Here is a 21,453-nt window from a genome sequence, read left to right on the forward strand (position 1 = left end):
TGAGAGCAGACAGTCAGTGGGTGGGCCCATCTGGCCAGATGGTATTTTGGCTGCATAGCCTTTACACACACACACACACACACACACACACACACACACACACACACACGTTGCTAGAACGCTGAACATGGACCACGCCCCACCCAACATCCCCAAACCCAAATGCAGAGTAGCCAGGCTTCCAGACATAAATTAAAAAATAAAATAAAATAAAATAAAATAAAAAAGAGTTGGTCTCTGGGAGGGAGAGCTCATGCAGAGATGAAGGCAAAGGCCCCTGGGAGCCAGGGCCAAAAAAGGAGGAGAAATCCCTGTCCCTCCCCTCAGGATTCCCCACTCCCCAGGGGCCTCGGCCCTAAGACAGGGTCACGAACACCAGCCATCAGGCCTCCAACCCCTTTAATGTCCAGTTTCCTGACCTATCTGATTTTGGCGCTGGCCCCCACTTTCCCACCACAGGCCAAAGGAATGGTGTCTTGAGGGGTGGGGAGGGGAGGGAGTGGGTGCAGCCTGCAGGTCTTTAGCTGGCTTCTCCTGGTTCTAGGTCCGGGTCAGGGGACCCCACGCACTCCTTGCTGAGCCGCACAATTTCCTGGGACAGAACTTCCATGTCCTAGGAAATAAATGAGCCATCAGGGGTCAGAGAAGGCAGCAGGGGGAAATCCCTCACCAAGCCTAGGGTGTCATCCTGCTCATCCCATCAATGCCCAGCTATGGCTAGCCTGTGACAGGAAGGTATTTGGAGAAGCTCACGGAGCCCCCGGCAGCGGGCTGGGCTCAGAAAAGGTGTGTGTGGTGTGTGTGTAGGAGGGTGAGGAACGTCCAGAGCTAGGGATACAGACACAGAAGTGGAGCACCTACTAGGCACGGAGAGGCTGGAGAATACGACCTCCACCCTCACTACCTTCTTGTCTATTAAATGCTGAGCTTGCTCTTCAGAGGCAGGGGTCGGATTTGCACCCTTTCTGACTTGCCCAGAGATGGGGAAATACTTGGGTGGCAGGATGGGTGAGTGGATGTGTGGGTGGATGCCTGGGGAATCCATGGTAGGCAAATAAGTGGGCAAATGAACTGTTCAGAGAACAGCTGGAGGGCAACAGGAGGCAGGGAGGTCGCTGGGTGATGGGAGGGTAAAAGGTAAGACGAGGGGTGACTGATGAGCAGGTAGGAAAGAGTGGAAATGGGTGCAAAGACACAGGTAGATGGGGGGAGGGTATAGCTCAGCGGTAGAGCACATGCCTAGCATGTACAAGGTCCCGGGTTCAATCCCCAGTACCTCCATTAAAAATAAAGAAATTGATAGATAGATAAAACAAACAAACCTAATTACTTCCCTCCTCCCACCACAAAAAAAATTTTAAAAAAGACAGGCAGATGATCAGATGGGTCGGGGGGCAGATGGGCAAAAGTAGGGTGGATTGGTGGGAGAGTGGGTGAGCGTGTGTAGGAATGGAGGAGCAGATGGATGCAGGGACAGAGGGGAGAGTGAAAGACTAAAGTAAGAGTGAGTAAGTTGACTGGAGGATGGGAAGATGAGGCTGAATGGGTTGGTAGGGGGATCTGGCAGATGACCCAGGGGCCGTGTGGCTGGACGGACAAAGGGGGAGGCTGCTAGGCCACACTTGCCTTGTGCAAGTGCATATTCTTGGTGAGCTGCTCCTCCAGCATGTTCTGTAGCTTCTTGTTCATCTCCCGAAGGTTCTCGTCGCCTGGCTTCACTAGGTCTCTCAGGACGCTGCCCAGCCCGCTGCGGTCTGTGTGGCCTGCTGCCACAGACACATCTGCAAGGGCCCAGGCTGAGAACCACCCCCTCGGCCGAGCCCGAGGAGTGACGGACAGAGACAGAGCAGAAAAGAGGGAAACGGGGAGTAGGGGAGAAAAGTAGGGGGAGAAGCTACTAATGTAGGGGACGGAGGCTTTGCCCTGTGAGACCTGGCTTTGCTTACTAGCTGTGTGGCCCTGAGAAACGGGGATGAGAACTAACTCATGGAGCTAGAGAAATGGATACAACCACCTGAGAGGCACAGGGCACACAGGCAACTCTCAGCATGTGCTAACTGGTATTATTCTGACTAATAAGGACAAAGCAGGGAGAGGAGAAGGTTTGAGAGAAAGGAACAAAGGAAACAAAGATGGGGGCGGGGAAGGAAGGGGGATGGAGAGCGGAGAGGAGAGAAGGACCCTAAAAGGGATACACATACAGAGAATGAAATTTCCCAGACATGGAACCACCTAGACAGGGAGTAGGAACAGTGAGACAAGAAGAAGAGGGGATGGGGCAGAAAGAAGAGAAGGGAGAGGGAGCAGAGGAAGAGACACAGGGAGGAGAAAGGAGAATGAGAAGGGCAGAGACGCACTAGAGAAAGAAGAGGGGAGAGAGGCCAGAGACCCAGAGAGGAGGGAGGAGCCAAGAGCCGGAACAGAGGAGGACACACAGGTACCGGCCTGCCCGGCTCTCCCCTCCAAGGGCTGTGGTCTCGTCAGTAGCTTTGCTGAGTTCTGGGAGGAGAGGAGAAGCCACAGCTCTGGATGGTGGGGGAGGAGGGGGCAGGTGAGGGGCTGGGGAGGGGGCACTGACCGATCCGGCTGTCCATGACGTAGGTCTCAATGATGGCACTCTTTCGGCAGAGGTCCTCCGCCATGGACGCGCTGCTCACCTCCAGGTGCTTCACCTGCAGGGTGGCCCAGCTCACCTCAGACCCCTTAACAGGGTGTGTTCACACACGAGGAGGGGCCAGACAAGGCACTCCCCGTCAACACCCCCTTCTGCCACCCCGGCCTCCTCGCCAAGCGGGGACATGTAGGCAGACGGCACCTTCTCCTCCAGCATCCATTTCTCCTGCTGCGTCTCTGCCAGGCGCTGAAAGAGCTCAGCCACTTCCTCATCTGACAGCTCTGCTGGCCGCGGGGGCTGGGCCTGAGGGCTGCTGGATAAGGACTGCAGGGAAGAAGAAGGGAGAGGCCAGCCCTGGTTCAGCACCCACCCCCCAGATAGGATCAGGGGCCAAGGAGAGCCAAGCTAGGGGCAGGCTTTGCAATTGGGGCTGTAGGTAAGTCTCAGTACTCTCAGAGACTCTGGGTCCCCTTTTGCCTAAAGGAGGAGACAGGAAGCACCACATCATAGCCCATAGCCTGACTGAGACGATGAAGAGAGAACCTGCAACAAATGAGCTCTAACTTCCAGCTGACAGAAAAACTAGGGGAGAGAGGAACAAGCTAAATGATACCACTAGGAAGCCAACAGGAAAATCCAGAAGGTGGGACACTTTCTGCAGTTCAGCTGGGCTGGTCTCTTCTACAGGTTGGTGTTAGGAAAAAAGGGACTAGATTAAAGAGACTTAAGGGACTTAAGGGACATAAAGCAACCAGAAGCAACAAATGTGATCTGAAATTGACTGTTGGTTTTCACCAAACCAGCAATAAAGGACATTTGGGGACCAACTAGAGAAATCTGATCGAAGTCAAAGTAGTAGATAAGATGAAAATTGATCAAATTGGGAGGGCAGAGATCAGCTGAACAAAACCAAATTACTTATAATCATATTTAGGTTTTAAAAAAGAGAGAGAGGTCAAGAAGAGTAGAAACTAAGGGTTTAAAGTGGCGATCTCTGGATGGTAAAGATGCGATTCTTTGGATTTGTTTAAAATTGTTGTTTGTGTTTTTTACTTTTTTTTTGGAGGGGGAGGTAATTAGGTTTACTTACTTATTTTTGGAGGAGGCACTGGGGATTGAACTCAGGACCTCCTGCATGCTAAGCATGCGCTCTACCACTTGAGCTATACCCTCCCTCCATTCTTTACATTATTCTACAATGCATACATACTACTTAGAGAATGATAAAAACGTTATTTCCGGATAAAAGTATCTGGCAAGGAGGCTGACATGACAGACAACAATAATAATAAGTGATAATTGTATGAAAATGAATGTTGTGTATGTATATGCATGACTGTGACATTGTGCTGGTACACCAGAAATTGACACATTGTAACTGATTATACATCAATTAAAAAAAAAAGAAGTGATAACTATGAGTTGGAAACAAGGACCTCCTACATATTTTGTGGCACCAGGAAAGGTGGAATTAGCCCACAGATGATGAAACTGAGGGCCAGAGAGAATAATCTGTCCATCCCCCATTTAGCAATCTGAATCCAAGTTGGTGAGTTTGAGGAAAAGTAGACAAGAAAATGTGTGCTGGGCCCAGAGTAGAAGATGGCTGCAGGGGAGGGAAAAAGGAGGGCCCAGAATCTGGGGAGAAGCTGAGGCTGTAGGCTCTTCCTTGCCCCTTACCCTGGCCGGAACAGTTGAGCTCTCCTTCTCCCGCAAGATCTCGCGGTAGCTGAAGGAGGAGACGCTACTGCTGTCCCCAGTCTGGGTCCGGCTTGGTGAGTTCATCTCTGAGAGAACCAGCTCCTCGAGCCCTGGGCAGAGAGCGAAGAGAAACCTGAGCCCCAATCCCCCAGGGTCCCAGGGCAGCGACTGGCAGGAAGAAGCAGAAATAGATTTGACAGAGATGGAGAGAGGCAAAGAAACACTCGGGCGTGGGGAGCAGCGGAAGCAGACAGTAGGGTAGGGAGAGGCAGAAACAGAAAAAGGAGCTGCCTCTCTAGGCAAATATATCAGAAGCGAAACAAAGGTGAAGGAGGGGAGAAAGATGGCGAGGCGGACGCACAGAGGCATAAAGCAGCGTATGCACTCAAGACTCAGGGTACAGACAGCTGGAGAGGGCACATGGGGACCCCACGGGCAGAGAGAAGACCCCAGAGAGACAGTAAGCCAGAGCAGGTGATAGAGGAAAACAGAGACCCTGGCTAAGGACACAGGTTGGAGCAGAGACAGAGAGAAAAGATGGTGACAGACTAGTAGCCATGCACTGAAATCTGAATTTCATCTAATGGATGAACAGAATGTAGGGAACACAGCTTGAATCTGTTTGTACACTGATCTGTAACAGAACAGAAATAAAAGTTGTCCTTTATAAAGAGAGGTAACTTCAGGAGACTAAGTGCTTCAAAGAGACACTGATTTGGTGAGAGATACACCCGTTTTTGCCAGGTCACTTAAAACACAGCTACTAAGCTTGGGCCTCTGCTCTTACAGCTGCTTCCGGGTGTCAAGGACAAGGGACTGATACCACGAGCCAAGGATCTCCAGAAAGAGCAGGATGGCTGTGGGAGGACAGTGAGCAATTTCTCCCTGAGCTTATGATATACTGTTTTTAAATTTCAATGTCCAATTGTTTCTTAATACAATTGATTTTTGTATATTAATCTCACATTCTGCAAACTTGCTAAATTTATTTACTAGTACTCAGCAGCAGAGTCAGCACTGCATCTTATTTATTTAAACATATTTGTAGGCCATTTCTTTCTAAAAAAAAAATTCCAAGGCAACTCAGGTTTTTCTGTTGTGTCTTCTGCCTTAAGTGGCAGAAATAACATGGGTCTTAGCTACATAACGATTAGCATTGCTGCCTGATTGTAAGCCTGTCTCCCTAGCTCAATGGGGAGCTTTTGGAGAGCGGAGACTCAGTGGGGACTTCCTATCAGGGACCCTGGATATGAGTGTGAGGGCTCAGTCCAAATTTATAGAATGAGAGAATGGATACAAGAGATTTAGAGACACTGGGTAAGGTGTGGGAGTGTATGAGAGATAGTGGGGAGACAGAGACACAGACAGACAGATGAGAGAGAAGAGACAGAAATAGAGAGACAGAGATAAAGGAACAGAGAGGGGAAAAAGGCAGGAGGAGAAAAGGAGAGAACTAGAGAGAGAAAGTGGGGAGGGAAAGGCAGATACAGAGAGATGACATGAGGCAGAGACAGACAGGAACAGAGGAGAGACACAGCAAGAAGGAGAGAGAGACACAGACAATGCAGAGAGAGACAGAAACAGAGGAGGGACAGCACAGAGAAAGGGTAGGAGACAGACCAGGTTCAAGAGGGACAGAAGACACAGGGGTGCCCTGCAGAGTGAAGTACAGGAAGCAGCCCCAGCCTTCAGGCCCAAGCTCTGCCATCCCGGCCCCTCACCTGAGCGGCTCTTGCTGTTGGTGAGGATGTCCTGCAGCCGCTCCTGCAGCTTATCCGCCCGTTTCCGCTCCAGGTGCAGCTGCCGTTTGAGGTCCTTGAGCTGTGGGGAACGGGGAAAAGAGGGGGCTGAGGCCCAGTGGGCCCATAGGTGGGAGGGGCGGCAGGGCAGGAGGGGGCCATGCTCAGACACCTCCCCATCATACCGCAGCACTGCCCTTCTTCTCCAGGATTCGCTGCCCATCCACTGTGTCCTTCACCTCCTGCGGGGCGGAGAAAGCACAGCTGGTGGGTGCCGGAATGGCCGCATGCTGTGTGCTCCCTCCCTGCCCCATTACTGCAAGCTGAGGCCCGGGGTGTGTCGAGGGACCAGGAGGGACCATTGACCTGCTTCAGGCTGCTGATGGTCTTCAGATGGCAGTCCCGCTCCTCCTGGACCTGCTGGAGCTGATCCCGCACACCCTGCATCTCCTCCTCCTTGCTCTGCAAAGCAGAGGGCAGCTCAGGCTTGGGAAACCTCAGTCCTCCCACCAGAGAGGAGCACCATCATGCACTAGGCACCTTCAGCTCGCTGGCATGCTGCTCCCGACACTGCTTGAGGGCTTCCTCTTGTTCCTGCTGCTGCTGCTGCAGAGAGTCCTACAAGACAAGTCCCAGGTCTGGCCACAGCCCTCCAGAGGACATCACGCCCATAGAGGGGTGTGAGGGATAGCAGCAGGGCCCCTAGGTATGCAGAGAAAACACTCCTGCAGGGAACACTGCATACTCAGATATGTCACATCTAGGGCTGCGACATTCACATCTAAAACCAACATTTGCATTTACATTTTTATTTAACGAAACGTTAACATGGCGCTTACTGCATGCCAGGAAGGTTGTAGGGAATTTCTACGCATTAACTCATTTTGCATAACCCTCCCATAATACCGAGGCAGCAGGTTATCCCTTTTTCACAGATGACAAAAACGGGGCACAGAGAAGTAGATACCTTGCCCAAGGTCACACAGCTAGAAAGCAGCCCAGCCAGGATTCAAACCCAGGCAAACAACTGGCTCCAGCATCTATGCTCTTCACTGCTATGTGACACTGCCTCTTATGTATTACCATGAGTTTTCCAGAAAAAGGTAGTAAAAATTCTTGTTTGAACAAAATCAGCGTATTACAGTAATTTCCCGACAGAAGTAGTTTCAGAAGGAAGAGGTGTCTTTTCAAATTTGTACATCTGACATTCTGCCCTACTGATGGCCGTGCCCTGATCCCCTCCAGAGGGCTGCTGTTGAGCCAGGGGGCGCTGTGGGGATGCCCAAGTCCAGAGCATCTCAGAAAGTGCCAGGGCCTAACCACTCCCAGTCTCCTGGTTTGGCACGGGTACCCCTCAGCCAGCCTCTGCAGCTGACTGGGCACCCACTCACCTCAGCCTCCTTCAAGCGCCGTTCGAACCAGCCCTTGGCTCCATCCATAGAGTGTACCTGAGCCTGAAGTTCCTCCACCGTCTGCTGGAGATTCTCCAGCTCCCGCGTTCGGGCCTGTGAGAGGGCAGACCATCACCGGGCAGGTGAAGGAGCAGGCGCCAGACCCACACCGTCCCCTGGCCTGTCAGCAGCACTACACTCCCCAGGTTTTAGAGGCAGAAGGGAGGGTCTCATCGTCTACCCACCCACCTTCTCCTCGCGGATCTGCCCCCGGAGCTCCTCCTCCTGCCGCTTCTTGTCTTCGTGCAGCTCGCGGAGCTCCCGCTCATAGCGGGCACGCACCCCTAGCACCTCCTTCTCATGCCGTAGTCGGACCGCTCCCAGCTCCTCCTTGTGCTGGGACTTCTCCTGCAGCGTCTCCATGGCTAGTTCATCCAGCATGGCCTTCCGCTTCTCAGCACTCTGGCGCCCAGGAGGGTGGGGCAGGAGGGTGTCAGTCAATCTCCTCCCCTAGAGCCAAAGTCCACCTCCTCCCCGTCCCCAATGAACAGGTATGTCATTCACTCATCCTCACGGAACTGATCACTTTCTGTCCCTCTCATTCCCACTGGTTTGTCCACATCACCGGCCCCTCTGTAGACTGGGCCTCCCCACCCGGTGCTGCGCACCTTCCGAGCCTCCTGTAGTTCCTGGGTCAATTGCTCCTTCTCCTGCCCAACTTCCTGAAGTTGTTCCAGCAGCCGACTATTGGCCCGCAATGACTCCTAATGTGGGAACAAAGGGGTGAGGTTGATAAAGAGCCCCTAGGAGGTGCTGGTCACCCAGGACACTTCTGCTAGAACATCTCCCTTAACACTGGTAAAGTGGGGGATGTTCTCTCTTTTTCTAGATAAGAAACTTGGCAGAGACTGCTAGCTTCCCAGTATTCATTCTTCCCTCTTTCCTTAGCATTGGACTTCATAGGTGGGCTCACGGTCTTCTAGCTGACGTTTCCCTGCCTCCCTTGCAGTCAGGTGTGGCCAGGGGATTAATTTCTGTAAGCAGAAGTGGTGAGTATAATTTAGGTTATGCTTATAAAAGAAAGAGGCATGCTGGGTCCTTGCCCCTTTCCGCCTTCCTTCCAGACAAAATGCAAACATGATGGTAGGGGAACTTGAACAAGCATCTTTGATACCAAGACAGAAGTCATGTGTTGAAGATGGCAAAACAGCAATGCAGAAGGAACCTGGGCCATTGGTAACTGGAAAGCCACCACTCCATCCCTAGAAAACCTATCAGGACATGAGGGAGAACTACGCTCCTATCTTATTTAGTAGAAACCACTGTTATTCTTGTTTCTATTCCTGAATCAGAATGGCCATCCTAACTGAAGAGGCTCCGTCTCAGAGAAGTGAAACGACTTGGTCTAGGACACACAGGTTCTAGAAAGTTCCAGAGTCAGACCAGAACCCAGGTCCACCTGACTCCATAGTCTTCCCACCACACCTTGTGAGACACTCTACTGAGCCAGCACTAAGGAACTAAGAGAAGACAGGTCAGAGCCAGAGGTGTCACCTGGAGCTGGGAGTTGAGGTCATCTTTCTGTCCCATGAGGTCCTCATACTCAGTCTGCCGCTGCTGCAACTCGGCTGTCAGCCCAGCCGTCTGTTCTCGGAGCACATTCAGCTCTTGGGTCTTTGTTGTTTGGATCTGGAGAGAGAAGTGGTGATGGGAAGTGGAGAGAGTGAACGGTGCTTCAGGAGCCAGTCACAGGGGATGAGCCTCCCAGTCTAGGGAGACAGGAAGTGAGGTGGAAAGAGAGCCAGGAGGAGAAAGAAAAGTATTTCAAGAGAAAAGCAGTGAGAGGAAGATATCAACAGGGGATTGGATAAATGTGGTATATTCATACAATGAAATGCTACACAGAAATAGCAGAACAGATCAGTGATACATATGGATACACCTCACAGACAGAATGCTGCAGGAAAGAAGCCAGACATAAGACTGGGTGTCTGATTCCACTTATATGAAGTTAAAGAACAAGCAAAACTAATCCCTGTTGCTAAAGTTCAGAAGAGTGGTTACTTCTGGGGAAGTAATGATTGAGAAGGGATAAAAGGGACTGTCTGGGGTACCTAAAATGCTCTATATCTTCATCTGGGTGGTGGCCATATGGAGATAGACAGACATACAGATGATTCACTGAGTGTACACTTAAGATTAGTACCCTTCTTGTACTTTACTGGAGAGAAACTAGAATGCTAGAAAAGCAAGGATGGATGACCAGAGAGAAGAGGGGTGGAAGTCAGTAGGAAGGAAAAGCTGACAATGAAACAGAAACAGAGGCAGGAGAACAACATGAGGCCCAGATGACCCTGCCCCAATGTGGATCAGAAGCACAGGGAGACGGGGAAGTGCAGAGAGGTCAGTGTGGGCTCCCATGTGTCCTGTACCTGCTCCAGGGCAGCCAGGCTAGTCCTCAAGGCATTGTTCTCAGCCAAAAGTCCTTCCACTTGTTCCTGCGCATCCGCACTCTGGATGGACACCTGACCCCAACCCCACAGCAAGTGAGAGTGGGGCCACAACAGGAGGACAGGACCTACCCACAGCCAAGAAAGAAAAGGACACACACACACACACACACAAGAACCACGACCGGAGGAAGCAGGACCTCTGGGGCCTTGCCTGCTGTACAATACCCACTGAGGCTGCCCGCACCCTCACCCCGACCCCACCTCCCTGAGCCTGCTCAGCACAACGTACCTGATCTTGTAGGGCTCGCAGAGCTGCCGCATGTTCCAGGCGCTCCCCCTGCCGCTGATCTCTCAGCTCTGCCAAGCTCTGTGGGGACCAGGTCCGGGGAACCCATTCCAGACCTCAGTCTTCCCCCGGGGTACATATAACCACACAGACTCCCTCTTTGACTACCTGGCAGCATGTGGCCAGCACTTGAGGGTCTTGGGCTACCTAGCCATCAGAAACCTCAGACTCCAGGTCCTTATCCCCAGGGGCCTCAAACACCCCTGTAGCCCAGCTCTAAGCATCTCAGAAAACACCTAGACTCTTGGGTCTCACTCAGCCCCCATTCATAAGATCTCACACTCACTCAGATTCCAGCTCAGAGGCCCCAGGATTCTCAGACACACTCAAACCCCTGGGACTACAGCTTCACCCAGCCCCTGACCCCAACCCCCAGGGGTTTTAAGATAACACACAATCCCCATGTCCCTAGTTCCCAAGAGTCTCAGACCCTATCCAAACTCACAGCCCCAGACCCCACAGGTTTCAGACTCATACAATTGCATAGTTTCCAGCTCCTAATGAGGGCTCAGACAAATGTCTCACCTGCCACTCCTGTCCCCAGTGTCTGGGAATCTTCAAACTCACATAACTTAGATCTAGCTTTACTCAAGACTTCTGTCCCCAGCTCCTTAGGGCCTTAGACCCACAAGCCACCATATCCCCCAAGCCAAGGGGCCTCAGACTCACACACTCTAGGCGGAAGCCTGGAGGCTTTAGTCACCCAGCCCTCAACCCTTAGTAGCCTCAGACCCATCTAGACTTTTGCTCCATCTCTGGATGTCTCAGACTCACCACTTTTTTATTGATAGCCCCCAATGATCTCAGGAGCAACCAGCCCACGTTGTCTAACTTCCCAGGCCTCTAAAGACCCAAACTAGCCCCTAAGCCCTGAGGGTCTCAAACGTACTCAGCTTCCAGGTCCAACTGTCTCACTCGTGAAAATCTTATATCTACCCAGCTGCCATAGGTCTCAAAGCCACCCAACCTCCACAGAGTTCAGACTCACTCCAAATCCTGATCCCAGTGCAGTGACCACAGATTTCTCTAGACTCCTGTCTCTAGTCCCCCGGAGTTTCAGATTCATCCAAACTTGTGACACATAGCCCCCAAGTCCTCAGCTCCCCCTGAGATCTTTCATTCATACAGACATTCCTAGCCCAACTCGTAGGGTTCTCTGGGCTCCCTAGTTCCCATTTTCCTAGCTTCTGGGGGACCCAGGAGCCCTCCAGTCCCTGTATTTCCAACACGAGAAATATCAGACTCTCCAACTAGCCTCTATAGACCTCAGAGCTCCCCAGACTCCCAGCCCTGCCCCTATTCCAGTGATCTCAGAACTCAGTCCCTCACCTGATTGGCAGCCTCGAGTTCCTGCTGCAGCTTCTGAGTTCGAGCCAACTGGGCTTTGAGATCAGCTTCCTTCCGTTGTTGTAACTCCTCAATCTTGTTCCTGGGGGTGATTGGCAGGGGGAGGGGAGGGGCACATTGACCACAGCCTGAGGCCCATTCTCCCAGCTCTGCCCCTGTGGTCTTCGGTTAATCCTGCTGGGCAATGCCCCATTGTCCACCAATATCCCCAATCCTGGTAGTTACCGGCTGTCATTGAATAGTGTCTCCTTTTCTGTCTGCAGACGGCAAAAACTGGGCACAGACAGACAGACATATTTGGGTCAGTTCCACAGGTCAATCCCCTCCCTGGTCCCCCAAAGACCCTCCCCCCGCCCCTGGAAGAAAAGAAATTTACCTTTCTTGTTTCTTTTTCAGTTTCTCGGAGAGCTGGGGTAGGGGAAAGAGGTACAAACAAGTGATAACAATGAGAACAGTATTAATACAGACAAAAATAAACTGTTTTTATAGATACTTCCTACTAAGTCCTTTTTGGGAGCTGGAGTTTACTTATGTTATCTTGTGGAATCCTCAAAACAGTCCTGAGAAGCAAGCACTACTGGTTTTACAAATGGGGAAACTGAATCTTAGAAGGGTTATGTAATTTGGTTGCGCAGCCAGTTGAGTTGGCAGCAACATCGTGATCTCAATCCAGTGTCCTCAGGCTCCAAAGCCCAGTGTTTATGCCCCCAATTTATTGACCAATGGCCACATCGTAGAATGGCTAGGCTGGGAGGCCTGGAAAGCAGGATTATGACTGACTGCCTCACCACTGGGTCTCCAGTTCCTAAGATAAGAGCTGGCAGTCTATAAGTGCTTGGATGGACGGATGGATAAATGAACAAGCAGAACTGGGAAGACACAGAAGGAACGGATGGGGCCTGCCATGCACAAGACATAGAGGGATCACAGTAGCCCATTTCATATTGAAAGCAAACCTTAGACATACATGTGAGTCTCTCCACATCTCACAGATGAGGAAACTGAGGCTTTGAGGGGGTAATCTGCCCTTTCTGCCCTGCCAGGGGAAGCTTGGCAGGTGGGGAGTGGGTAGGGCAAAGTCCAGGGAAAGCTCAGCAGCCCCACCTTAGCAAGTTCTTCCTGCAGCCTGGATGTTTCAGCCTGCTTCAGGGTCTGCTGGGAAGGATGAGGGAGGGAGCTGTTATCAGCAAGGGGGAAGGTAAGGCCTGTGCCTCCCCCTGCCCTCCTGCCTCCCTAATCCATCAGCCCTCGAGATGGTGATGTCATAGAGATCTCCGTGGGACCACAGGCAGAGCTAGGACATCTGTCTGCCTCCTGGCACCCCAGCCCCAACAGACCCAGATTCACCTCCAAGCCTTGCAGTTGCTCCCAGAGCAATCTCTTTTCCTCCTTCTCCATTTCCCATTTCAGCTCCACTTCTGCCAATGGCATGGGGGCCAGGACAGGGGGAGCTGGGCTCCTCGGGGGTTCCCCTTGACCCTCAATGGCAGCTGGGGGCCTCCCAGCCTCTTTCTCATAGCGCTCCTGCAGGGCTGGTGGGTAGAACAGAGACATATGATGGATGAGGTAGTCTCTGAAGACCCCTGACAGGCCTCAAATAGAGGGAGAACTGGCCTGCGACACCTTAGGTAGCAGAAACCCTGCCCCAGGTGGCCACAAGCCTACAAAATAAAGGTTCAGACCCCACCTCTCACAAACTTTTTAAGCCTCACCAACCATGGAAATCCTGTCTATCATCACATCAGTCCAAGCAAGTTGCCAAGCCCGCCCTCTATCCTGAAACCCTGCCCACAGCTCACCAAGGTGCCACCCACCATCCTCCACTTACTGCTGAATCCTCCTACAACCTCTAATCCCCAGGCACATTCTACAAAATCTCCCTCCTAATCACTAAACTACTACCCACCACCCCACAAGCCTGAGCTGCTCTCCAAAGGTCCACACATCAAGACATGTCCACACCCTACCAAGCTTTCTTTCAGCTTTCATCTCAGACCCCACTGACAACCTGGGCTCAGAATCTTCCTAACACTCTTTCATTCACTTTCACCATTTAGCAAACATTTCCTCTCTGAGGAGTTCAATCAGCTCATCTGTAACATTTGCTAGGTACCAGGCACCCAACTAAACTCAGAAAGATACCTAACCTCTTAACTCTGCTATGATCTTCCAGGTGGTTGACGTCACTACACACTTTGTAGACGATGAAGCTTTGGTTCAGAGAGGTGAAATGGCTTGTCCAAAGTCATACACTGGTTCATGGCAGGGCCAAGCCTGATTCCGAAGCCTTTCCCCTTCCCCCGGAAGAACAACATCCTACTCAAGCCCCTAGACCCCCATATTCCCGATAGGGCCTCCATGCACCTGCCACATTCTTCTGCAAGGCTGTGTTCTCTGCCTGCAGTCTCAGCAGCTCCCCATCCACAAGGCTCCCGGCTTGGGCAGCCCCTGCACCGGCAGCCCCATCCTTCAGTTGCTGGTTCTCCCGCTCCAGCTGTTCCATCTGGCTGCAGAGCTGAGAAAGGGATAAACAAGGTAGCAGAAAAGCAGAGAATCAGAACATTTGCTGAAATATAGAGCACTTGGTCCATGCACTTTACAATTCATTTAATTCCCATAATGCCCCTGTGATAGAGGCTCTCGTTATTCATCAACCCCACTTCACAGATAAGGACACTGAGGCACAGATGTTAAGCAACCTCAAATTCACACATCTGTTAAGTGACAGTCACGGAAGATTGAGAATACGGAGAACAATTTTCCGCTTGCCCACTCCCAACCTCACATTCGCAATCCAAGACCTCGGGCTCCTCTGGAAGTCGCTGGTCCAAGATGTCAGCATCACGGATAGCCCCACCGCCAGCCCTCTTCTGTGAAGGGGTCTGTGTCTGGGAGCCGAGGCACCACAGACAGCTTTCAGAGCATTTCCAGGGTCAGCACTGCCCACAGCTCCCTATCGTCAGCCCTTGGAGAGGTGTACAATGCAAATAAAACTAAGCCAGCCCCTTGTTCAACTCCTGGCTAAAACACAGTTCTCCCAGCAGACCTACAAGATCCTTTGCCCCCAATTTCAGATGAAAATACTGAGGCCCACAGAGAATTTTTATTTTATTACCTCGGATATTTCCTATCCAGAATACTATTCTTTTCATCTAGTTTTTCACATGACTGGCTTCTTTGCATCCTTCAGTGCTCTGCTCAAATGTCACCTTTCAAATAGCATCCCCCAGCACAGAAATTTCAATACTCTCTAGCACAGCATTTAGTTCATTTCTTTTTTACCTCACATGAATCACAATTAAATTTACATAATATGTTTTAAATTTCTCCAATCTCTGAAAATTTTTAAATCATAAATTGTGATTCACAATTAAATTTTATTTTGTAACATAGGGTCACAAGCACATTCTGAAGCCAGACCGCTTGGATGTGAATTTCAACTCTGCCATTTACTAGCCATGTGACCTTGGCACAAATTACTTCATCTCTCTGAGGCTCCATTTTCCTCATCTGTTGAATAGGGATAGTAATGATATCTCATCGGCTTGTGTGAAAATTAAATGACTGAATAATGTAAAGCACATCAAACAGGACCTGGCACACAGTATACACTACGTAACTGTCAGCTATCAGTGCTACTAGCATTTGTTTACTAAGTTATCACCTTTTTCCCTGTCCCACTCCCACAATATAAGCAACCCAAGAGGGGGTACTATTTCGTAGTGCTCACAACTATTTCCAGAACACAGAGCACATAATGGGAGCTCAATAATTATTTGCTGAAGGAACAACTGAGCTGAAATATCTTGATAAATAAGTGGTGGGGGCAGGCCTTGAACTCAGGTCTCTCTGTGAGCACTTCCAGCTTCCAGGATGAGGAGCAGGAGTGTGAAGGAGGTTCTATACCTAGCCCACTGCCTAGCCCAGGGCAGCTGCTGAGAAACACAAGCTGGATTTATAAAGAAATACCTGGCCCCGCCTCACTCGGCAGGAACCATGATACCATCGAGGCCAGAGGCAGGAAGCAGTGAGAAGTGAGGCAATGGGGTCAGCTGTTATGTGAACACTAGGGGTTCTGAACTTTCAGGGGCGAGGACCCACTGGGATGTGCTGTCTAAAGGAGTCATGTGGGAAGGCCTGCAGGTCAGGACAACCTTTATGGCTTGGACTGATAAAAGAAGTTAGAAGTGAGGAGACCAGTGAGGAGGCTGTGGGAATCAAGTAGGTGAGAGGTTTGGTAAGGGCTGAGGCAGGGCAAGGCCATGGGATGGATATAAAACTTTTAAATAGTCCAGAAATCTTTTAAAGATAAAATGAATTCATAAAAGGATACTATCAGTAGCTGACACCTATATAGTTGATACCATGTGCAATGCTGTGTTCTAAGTGGTTTATAGACATCAATCCATTCAATCCTCATAAAAGTCCTGACAAGCAGGTACTGTCATTATCATCATTTCCATTTTAAACATTTGGAAACTAAGAAACAGGAAGGTTAAGTGACTTGCTCAAGGTCACAATTAGTAAAAGGTAGAGCCAAGAGTTTAATCTAGGCCCTTCTGGCTCTTACTTACTACTTACTAAATTATTTCTGCTGGTATTGTACCTGCATAAAGGTTGTAATTTTGGTTTGCTGTATTTTTTAAGGTCTTAAGCCCTACATTCTTAGGTAGAGGCTTAGAAATAATTGTTTTGTTGCTGTGAGATTTTTGTTTTCCCTTAAACACACTACAAACTTGGAAAATTATTGACCATAGATACAGAAGATAGGTAAGGGAACAAAAAATAATGTCTCCAACTGCCCAGCAGATTTAGAAACAGCCAGGACACTAAAATCAGTGAGAAGACAGAATTATCCAATCCAGGATAAATTTCTTAAAACTAGAATCCCAGGCTCATGTCAGATGAAGGGAAGGAAAACAGAAGCAGCTTGAACATCTTTCCATCCCATATTAAGCATAAGAATCTTACCTAAGACTCCCAACATCCTGGGGCTCCATAGGATCAGCCCCAAGATATACATAAGGAGACTTGAAGCTCAAAGAAAAGTGACTTGGTCAAGAACCAGCTGACTTCATGGCTTGCAGCCTTCTAATCCCAGCACAATGGGTGGCCCCATCTGTCATATTGCTGACCCCCAACAGAGAGCCAGGCCCTGTTTCAGCACCATGGACAGTGGTCCAGGCCAGCCTCTGTCCAACCACCCTCAGCTGCCCTTCAGCTTCAGCCCAGGTGGCCCCTACCCGTTGGACCCCCCTCAGCTATCCAGGGCACCAGCACCTTGCTGAACTCGGCCATAAGCGTGCTGTTCTGCAAACGGAAGTCTTCCTCCTGGCTGTGCAGCTTTGCCTGCAGCATCTCATTTTCACTCAGCAGCCCCTCGACTTCCTGCAGTGGCAGATGTGGGCCAGGTCTCCAACAAGGGCAGAAAGGATGGGGAGGTAGGGCAAAGGAACAGAGAGAGGGAGAAAATGACATTGCGGGGAGAACACAGGGTACAGAGAATGAGATGTGCGAAATCAGGAGATACAGGGGGAAATAGAGATACAGGGAGGGATAAAAGAGGAGACAGGGATGGAGACAGAGACATAGGGGTAGAAAGAAGGGAAGATGGGAACGGAGAGAGGGACGGGGGTGGAGAGATTGGGAGGAAAGAAAGGGGTATATAGAAAAAGGGGAGAAAGGAAGTAGAGAGAGATGGGGAAAGAGGGGGTAGAAAGGGAAGGAGAGAGGGATCGGGAGGGAAAAAAGTGAAAAAGAAGAGGTAGGAACACACAGAGATAGGAACAGACAGATCAACAGAAGGAGAATAGAACAGAGAGAAGAGAAAGAGGGTGTCAGGAAAAGAAATGAGTCAGAAAGAGACAAAGGAATGGGGGAGAGAGAAACAAGGAGTCAGGGAGAGAGATAAAGAAAGTGAAAGAAAAAAGAGAGATAAGAATAGGTAGGAAAGAGACAAAGAGAAGGTTGGGGAGAGAAACAAGAGTCCAAGAGGAACAGGAAGACAGAGACAGAGAGAGACTCACAGAGGAGAATAAAGAGAAAGAAAAGAAGGAAAGACACAGAGAGAGAGGCACAGAGTGAGAGACAAAACAGGAAAACAGAGACAACAGATGGCAATGAGGTAGTCACAGATGCAAGCGAACACACAGAGAAAGAAAGGCCAGTACAAGGAGATCCCAGCATACAGAAATATCCCCTGTAAGACACAGTCTCCTAGATACATTCACCCACCATGGGTCCCCTTACCTGAGCTTTCTTGCTCTTGCTCAGTGCCTAAAGGTGAGAGGGGTGGGAAGAGAGATAAGGTGAACAGAGATGGACTCCCTCACTAGGTTATGGAGATGCTGAGGCAAGTGTCAAGGGGGTACAATGAGAACAGAGATTGGGGAATAGGGGTGCCTTTAATCACAGAATTTACACAATTTGTAGCCCACAGGAATGATGGAGTGAGTGAGTGAGTGGGTGAGTGAGAAGCACCCTGCTTACATCCTTTCCTCCAAGCTCTTGAGGCTGTTTATGGGTCTTAGTACTTAGCCCTTCATGCACTGGGTCTCCGGGCTAAGAAACTGTGGCTTCATTGCTACATCTGTCCAAACACATCTATGTGGGTCCCTCCCATGCACTGTGGAAACTGCTGTTCCCCTGATGGGAAAGCTGAGGGCATTGCCAGGTTGGGGAATCAGCATCCTACAAAGAGAAGCCCAGCTTTCTGACTGTCAGACCTTCTGCATTCTGTATTCCTTCATTTAACAAATATTTATGGAGAACATACTATGTATAACCTTGTGCAATGAATGGGGACAGAGTGATGAAGAAAGAGACAAAGGAAGGCCTTGAATGCCTGGAGGGGCCATAACAGGTTATACGCCTTCTCATCTCCAAAGGGTTTGAGAGGTAGGTTTAGTGTCACTTTACCAACAGGACCGGGACAGGGATGGGGAGTAGGAACACAAGGCAGGAGTGTGAGTGGAGGAGAGGAGGCAGATTCAAGGCACATTTACCCATAGGATTTGATTGTTTAGTTAGAAATTAGTGAATGAGAATGAGTAACTGCAACTAAAAATGAATTAAAAGTAAATTAAAATTAATCAATAAATTAAGCAGAATTAGATCAAATGAGCAAACAAAGGAGACTTCCATGAGAAATTTTTGAATGACTAATGACGGTCTGTAACATTAGGTCTGGTTCATTGTAGGTGCTCACTGGACAGATGAATGAATCACATGGCTACAGGGAAACAGGTGGGTAAGTGGGTGAAGGGAGGTACCTTCTGAGCTTTGCTGAACTCCTTATCCAGGTAGGCGACCTTCTGTCGAAGGCTGGTGAGTTCTGGTGTGGGGAAAGCAGGGAGTCAGCCTCAGTCAGTGGTAAGGAGCTGAAAGGTCTTCCTGCCAGGCCTCAGGTTGTTTTCCCCCTTGGCCTCCATCCTCTAAAGCCACCTCCATCCAATGAGACCCTCTTGGCTTACCAACACCATTCTTGCGTAGTTCATCTGAAAGCTGGTAGTTGTCTGTCCGGAGTTCTAGGAGCTGAGCCTTAGGGAGAAGCAGAGAGGGAAATGACTTGGTAGGAATGTGCCCCTGACCCTCACCATGAGGAAGCCCACCGTCTGAGCCCCACAGACCATGCTGCCCTCCATATGCCTCTTTACTCACTCCTAAGACCTGTACCTGCTGCATCCCAAATGAGCTGCCAGCCACTCAGCCTGTCCCATCTTCTTCAGTTCTACTTCTAACCACAGCCAGCCTCACCTCACTGTCTCCCTGCTGTCTCCATCACTCTCCTTGCAATGCACTATGCCCTTAGGCCACGACAGAACACGAACCCCATCAGCTCTTGCTCTTGTGTGTTCCATGATTCTCCAGACCCACAGGATAAAATTCCACCTCCTCATCCTGGCTGGCCTCATCACAGACGAAACACCGTTTTGACTGTATTCTGTCAGAAATGCTGTCTATCCTCTTGGTTGGAGTCTGTATTCTGTCAGAAATGCTGTCTATCCTCTTGGTTGGAGTAAGGGGCAGGGGCTTGTCTTTCTCCCTTTTTCCCAAGGGAAGAGGGCCTGGTATTCTCCTAATCAATTTCACTGAGTACAAGGGGGCTATCCAGGGCTCTCAAAGTATGTCCAGACCCCTTTCAAGAACTGAGGGAAAGTGAAATACAGGCTATTCCAAACAATATACCCCTACCTACCAGCCCTGTAGGACACTGAGGCCAGTTCTTCCCAGAACCATGGTCCTTTACCCCACCAGGACCTTTCCCTCTCTTCCATGGCCCCAGCCTTCATCCCTGGATGGACTGCTAAAGGTGAGAGGGCTTGGCCTCTATAGACTCTTTCCTGCCCCTCTCCTCTCCCGGACCCAGTGATCTGTCTCCCCTAGTCCTGACCCAATTGGAATACCCTTAGAACACATTTAGAGTCCCTATTCATCAGAGACCAATGGTTTTTCCCTTCACTCGTGGCCAATGGAATCAATCTTCCTCATGCAAGGGTCCCCTACATCCCTCAAGATCTCCCCAGTCATGATCCAATGGGATGGCCATATATCCTTCAGAGTCCACCCCCCGCCAAAGGCCTTGGGTGGGCCAACTGAATTACTCTTACTCACTTGGAATACCTTGCACAAGTTACAGGGGCCTTCCCCTTTTATGGGTCAATTATCTAACCCTTCTACCCTCAGGGTCCCTCACACAGCAACAACTGGTTTCCTTCATTCAAGGACCAACGGATTACCTGTCCTCGCTTGGAATTCCTCCTGTCCTCCCACAGGACCCTATGCAGGGTTCCCCCTTCAGAGTCTCCCCACACACAAAACCCAGTGGTCTTTCCCCAGTAAGGAGCTCTCTCGACAAGGGCCCACTCTGGCCTTTCATCCCACCTCAGAGTCCCTCCCCCCAAAATCAAGTGGTCAGAGTACTCAGTCCGGGTACCTCCCCACCGCCCGGTGATCTCCCCTCCACGCGGTCCAAGGCATCATTCTTTCCCCTCCTCTGGTCCTCTCTCCAACAAGGATTAATGGTATTACCCATTCAGGGCCTTCTTCACCCCAGGCCTAATGGGATCACCGCTCATCATCAAACGGTACCGCCCTCTTCTGGCATCCGCTACCACCCCTCGCACAGGAGCTCCACCTCCCAGGAAACAATGACAACATGTGGGGTCTTTCCCCAATCCTCTAACACAGTGGTATCTCCCACAAAAACGTCCCCCTGCACCGGTAATGGTATTGCCCTCTCCAGGGCTCCCCCCACGGTGACGCAAACGGCCCAACACCCGCTTCCTTCCTCTCCAAACAAAATGGTTTCGCCCTCTTATGATCTCCTTCCCTCAGAACCCAACATTATCATCGTCCCCCGCACAAGGCCAAAGGTCTCATCCCCTCCAGGTCTGAGTGAGGTTTTGCCCACGCTCGGACTAGCTCCTCGGCCCACAAGGCTACGAGAATCCAACCTCACAGAGGCCAACGGTATCTTGGAATCCAGTAGTCTCACCACTCCGAGCCTCAGTTTCCCTTCTCCAGACCAACCCCTTAAACGCAAGGTACTTCCTAACCAACGCCTGCTCAGAGCCTGTGGCATGACCTCTCTCTTCCCCGCCCCCCCATCGCCTAGCCCGGTGGTCTTTTCCCTGGCGAGCGGCACCTGCATCCGCTGAAACTCCTCCTCAGACAGAGCTTGCGCCATGTTCCTCCCCCCACCCCCCCGCCCGCGTTCTGCGCAGACGCAGTTTGTCCTGCCTGTCAGTAGTATTAAGGTCGGACCAAACCACCGGGCAGGAAAAGAGGGGGAGGAGTCTACTTCGGAAGGCCGGCATTTTGGAAACCGAGAGAAGGGAAGGAAACTGACAAGTTAGATGAA

General features: G+C 50.5%; 1 protein-coding gene across 2 annotated transcripts; it reads right to left on the bottom strand.

Annotated features, from left to right (window-relative positions):
• Positions 1-382: 382 nt before the first annotated feature.
• Positions 383-21,306, bottom strand: GRIPAP1 (GRIP1 associated protein 1). Of its 2 annotated transcripts, XM_006213466.4 has the most exons (26): positions 21,238-21,306; positions 19,064-19,130; positions 18,863-18,924; positions 17,841-17,867; positions 16,872-16,979; positions 13,956-14,106; positions 12,939-13,123; positions 12,696-12,743; positions 11,968-11,999; positions 11,817-11,864; positions 11,574-11,673; positions 10,188-10,265; positions 9,878-9,970; positions 9,000-9,134; positions 8,114-8,209; positions 7,695-7,907; positions 7,446-7,559; positions 6,595-6,672; positions 6,421-6,516; positions 6,240-6,296; positions 6,037-6,136; positions 4,295-4,425; positions 2,816-2,938; positions 2,579-2,672; positions 1,627-1,781; positions 383-613 (listed from the first exon to the last, which is right to left on the bottom strand). In XM_006213466.4, the coding sequence occupies exons 1-26, from the start codon at positions 21,277-21,279 to the stop codon at positions 521-523; spliced, it is 2,526 nt and encodes an 841-aa protein (XP_006213528.1). In that variant the 5' UTR covers positions 21,280-21,306; the 3' UTR covers positions 383-520. The 2 variants fall into 2 exon arrangements, with proteins under 2 accessions (XP_006213528.1, XP_072811894.1); XM_072955793.1 differs by lacking the exons at positions 383-613; positions 1,627-1,781 and adding an exon at positions 1,796-2,499 and having other exon boundaries at positions 21,238-21,293.
• Positions 21,307-21,453: the final 147 nt, after the last annotated feature.

Source organism: Vicugna pacos, chromosome X, assembly GCF_048564905.1.
Source record: "Vicugna pacos chromosome X, VicPac4, whole genome shotgun sequence".
NCBI classification, from domain to species: Eukaryota; Metazoa; Chordata; class Mammalia; order Artiodactyla; family Camelidae; genus Vicugna; species Vicugna pacos.